The following is a 4,438-nucleotide window of genomic DNA, read 5'->3' as shown; positions in this document are numbered from 1 at the left end:
GCCGCACGGACGCGGGGACAGCCGCACGGACACGGCCACAGCGCCGCCCGGCTGGCACAGCCCCTGCCCCCTCCTGGATGTGAAAATCCATCATTTCCTTTTCCTCCTCCCGCCTTCCCCGGCAGTGCGGGTGTGGAACGGAATGTCTGCCCGCTCCGGGGTGCAGGGCTGGGACGGGCAGGGCTGTCCTGGGGCCATCAGGACACACGGAGCGCTGCAGCTGGCCGTGGCCCCCAGAGCTGCTCTGCCCAGGGGCAGGAGGGCAAACACGGCGGGCAGAGACGCCCAGGTGTGCTGGACACAGAGGAGGAAACCCGGGCGAGGCAAACGCGGAGCTGCCGTCCCTGGGGGTGCCCTGGGCACGGGGGATGCAGCAGCTGGCACGGAGCTGGCACACGCTGATCTCACGGGGCAGGAGCAGCTGGGGGCTGCAGGAAGGGGTTAAACTGGGCTCCCTCCATCCCCCAGCCCATCCCCAGGCTCGCAGCTTGCCCGGGACTCCCGGGGTGCAGGGATGGCCTGGGGGTGCCGTACCCAGGCTGTGAGGGGCAGCAGAGCCGTGCCAGAGGAGTGAAACACTCCCAGCTCCGAGCTGCAGTGCCTGGTGCCCGGGGTTTGTGTAAATACAGCCTCATTCCTCAGGCCCAAGGGCATTTCTCCATCTCTCCTTGCCTCAGGGCGTGCTGCAGGTGGATCAGTGGGGTGAGGAACCGGCGCTGCTCCCTGCCCGGGGCTGCACAGCCCCTGCTCCCTGCAGTGAGGGACACTGCCCAGAGCTGCTCTGAGCCCTGCACAGCCCTGCTCCCTGCAGTGAGGGACACTGCCCAGAGCTGCTCTGAGCCCTGCACAGCCCTGCTCCCTGCACTGGGGGACACTGCCACCATGCCTTCCCAAAGCTGCTCTGAGCCCTGAGAACTGCACACCCCTGCTCCCTGCACTGGGGGACACTGCCCGGCGCCCCGCAGGCTCAGGCACTCCGGGTGCTCGCATGGCTCGGCACATGCCAAACATGCTTAGGCTATTTAAATATTTCATATTCCTGGCTGCTGGCTTGCAGGGAGAACAAATTAATTCTGTTTCATGTACCCAGAAACGGCCCACATCAAACCGCCTTCCAGCACAGTTGGTTGAGCAAAGTTTGTGGTGAAATCCTTGGGGTGTTGTTGCTTGGTTCCCAAACCATCTGATCGATAATTGGCTTCCATGTCCTATAACTCCACAGGAAGTTGTGATTATTCCTCGCTATTGATCCAACTTTTTGATTTTCCTCTGTGCTCACCCTGGGTTAGTGCCTGGTGAGGTCAGGCTGGTGGCAGGGGCAGGGTGGCACTGCCACCTCCACACTTCTCACCAGGGTGCAAAAGGGAGCTTTGGGCTTGGGACAGCCAGGGAACAGCACCAAGAGTCAAGGACAGCATTACATTTTTACGCTGGATTAAAAAGCAAGACTCAAACTCAACAGCAACAAGACCGAGCTGTGAGTGATGGGCTCGAGCTGTGCAAGATGAAGAGAAATCCTGTGGGATTTCCAGGAGAGCTGCGGAGGGGACAGGGGATGGAGGGACAGGACACAGGGAACGGCTCCCACTGCAGAGGGCAGGGCTGGATGGGATTTTGGGCAGGAATTCCCGGCTGGGAGCAGCCTGGTGGCACAGCCCAGCCCCGGAGGCAGAGCCAAGGGGAAGAAGGAGAGCAGCAGAGCCACCAGCCTGTGCTGTCCCCGGGCCGGGCTGCAGCCCCTGTCCCCTCCGGGCTGCACAGTAATTCTGCTTGTGCCGTGGCAAACTCCAGCTGCTCTCCCCCAGGAGCTGAATTTCTCTGCAGCTTCCTTCTCCCGAGGGAAGGCTGCTTTTATACCCATCATTCATCACACTGCTCAGAAAATTCATCTCATAATGAATTCTTCACCCAGCCCTTCCAGGAGCCTCATTTAAATAACAACGAGGCTCATTACCGGCGCAGGGCTGATCCCTGAACAATGATTTCTTCATTAAGCTTTGCCTGGGAGGGTTTTCCTCCCAGCCGAGGCAGTAATCCCTGCTCTCACAGCCGCTCTGCTGCTCCTCACTCACGGGCCCCATCGGGTGCAGCAGGGGCAGGGATGTGCGGGGTGCTCCTTTCAAGAACCCTGGGATATGGAAATCCCAGATGTTCCTGCCATGCCTTTGGCCTTTGGCCACCCCCGGCTTATCCGGCCTGCCCTGAGTGCTGAAATCCCTGCCCGCAGGCGCTGCGCAGAACATCGGGGCTCGCTGGGTTTGTGCCCTGCGGCCCCGGGCTCTGCCCCTCCCAGAGCCCCAGCCCGGCTGCCCCGGGCACTTCCGAGCTCAAACCAGCCCGGGATGGAGCCCCAGAGCCCCAGCCCGGCTGCCCCGGGCACTTCCGAGCTCAAACCAGCCCGGGATGGAGCGCAGACCCCGCAGCGCCGGGCAGGGCTCGCTGTTTCTCACCGCCTTTATCTCGTGTTATTTTCCACTGCAGATTATTCCAGCCTGAGGGCGAGCGGGCAGGCGGAGCTGCGGCCGGGAGTGCCTCAGTCCTGCCTCGCTGTCCCCTGGTGTCCCCCTGGTCACCCTCCCCAGTGCCACATCCAGCGCATCGTGTCCCTTCAGCTCCTCACCGGGAGGAAAAACTATGAAAAAAGTATTGCAGGCAGAGGACAACATACCTGTCATGAATTGTCAGAAGTATTTTGAAAAAGTTTCATTGAAAAAAAATGAAGAATAAGAACAAAAAGAAAGTCCGCTAGAAAGACTTGGGGCTTCACCAGTTTAGGACCCAAAATAATTTTGGAATGGAAAACACTTGCATGAGGCTTTCCCTGGTCTCTGCTGAAATGACTCGGGTTGGTATTGCAGCGGTGCCTCGGCTGCTCCTGAGTTCCTTGGCCCCGAGGGCACCCCCGAGGCAGCAGATGGGAGGACACGGCGTGCCCTGTGCCCTGGGGGTGTCCCCGGTGCTCTGGCGGTGTCCCCTGTGCCCTGGGGGTGCCCCCGCGGTGCCACGGTCCTGCCGCAGCGCTGGCACCGCCCGGCCCGGCGCAGGGATGGGGAGCCCGGCGCTGGCCGAGAGGGAATTTTCTGCAGCAAACCCCGGCGGGTTGTTTTACTCCACGAGCCGCGAGGTTTATTTATCCCTCCCTCACTCTTGCTCATCTGTGTTTGTCAGCCAGATCGTACCGGTTGCCATCTGCAGGAAGCTGTAAATCGTTCTCTGGCTTTTCCCTCTCGGCTGCGGCTCCCGCAGTTCCTTCCTGCTCCTCGGGATCCGCAGCACCGGGACGGGCAGTGCCTGACCCCGGACCGAGGGGCGCTCCTGCAGGGGCACAGAGCCCCCAGAAGCTTTTGGGGGTTTCCGTGTTGGCGTCCGTGGGGATTTCCTCGGCCATCAGGTTGTGGCCGCCCCCTGGCTGTGCCCGGCCCAGGGCTGCTGAGCCGTGCCCGGGTTGTGCCATGCCCAGGTTGTGCCATGCCCAGGTTGTGCCATGCCCGGGCTGTGCCATGCCCAGGTTGTGCCGTGCCCAGGTTGTGCCATGCCCGGGCCGTACCGTACCGTGCCCAGGTTGTGCCCTGTCTCTCGGGGGTCGCGCTGGCACTGTCAGGGGGCTCGGAGCCCACCCCATTCCCAGCTCTCCCTCTCTATTCCTTCTCCCAGTCTCGCCATGAACCCCCAGCCGCTCCTGCACCCCAGGACAGCCCGGGCTCCCCAGCCGTCCTCCCTGCTCCGGGAACAAGGAGGGTGAATTCTCCACAATCCCAAATTTTCCTGGCTCGCATCCATCAGGTCCTGCGAGCTCCTTTATTAAGGAACATTTGGATGCAACGGCCATCCTGCTTTCCCCCCACCCCACCCCGGTCATTCCAGATGGAATTTCCTCCCCTGAAAGGACTCGCCGGACTGGCAGCAGGTGCTCGAGTGTAATTAAATCCCGCTGCTCTTTCCGCTGGAATGAGAGCGCTCCAGGGGAATTCCCTGCCCGTGGGACCCCCCGTCCCTGGGATCCCGCACCCGTGGGAACCCCGCCCGTGTCCGGGGTGGCCCCGGGCAGCCGCGCTCCCTCCGCTCCGCCCGGCTCGGGATGTCACCGTTCCCATGGCAACGGGAGTTCTGCAAAAAACCAAAACAAGGAGGAAAGGAGCTGAGGGAAGAGCTCGGAATGGGAGGGGGGCTGGGAGAAGAGCAGCCCTGGGGGTTCAGTCCCCAGAGGCTCCCCCCGCCCACAGGGACATCCCGGGGATGCTCAGGGGACCCGGAGCACAGCGGGGACCCAGCGCGGAGTCTGCGGCCACCCACCGGCCCAGGCGGGAGGGACCCGGGCCGGGACCCCGTCAGACCGGCAGCACCGCCCCTGCTGGGGCAGGGGACAAGGGGACAAGGGGACAAGGGGACAAGGAGACAAGGGGATAGCCACCTCCCCGGCACCGTACGGCCACCCTCT

At 62.6% G+C, this 4,438-nt stretch overlaps 1 protein-coding gene across 1 annotated transcript in view; it reads right to left on the bottom strand.

Moving 5' to 3' along the window:
- Positions 1–2,081, bottom strand: part of PRKCB (protein kinase C beta) — a 96,988-nt gene extending 94,907 nt beyond the window's left edge. The window contains exon 1 of the mRNA XM_014309055.1: positions 2,048–2,081. Within this exon, the coding sequence (XP_014164530.1) occupies positions 2,048–2,081 (34 nt within the window). The remainder of the gene's footprint in view (positions 1–2,047) is intronic.
- Between the last annotated feature and the right edge of the window lie 2,357 nt (positions 2,082–4,438).

Source organism: Geospiza fortis, unplaced genomic scaffold (genome assembly GCF_000277835.1).
Source record: "Geospiza fortis unplaced genomic scaffold, GeoFor_1.0 scaffold213, whole genome shotgun sequence".
In the NCBI taxonomy this organism is placed as follows: domain Eukaryota; kingdom Metazoa; phylum Chordata; class Aves; order Passeriformes; family Thraupidae; genus Geospiza; species Geospiza fortis.
Note: the sequence above shows the minus strand (reverse complement) of the source record. Positions and strands in the feature narration are given on the sequence as shown.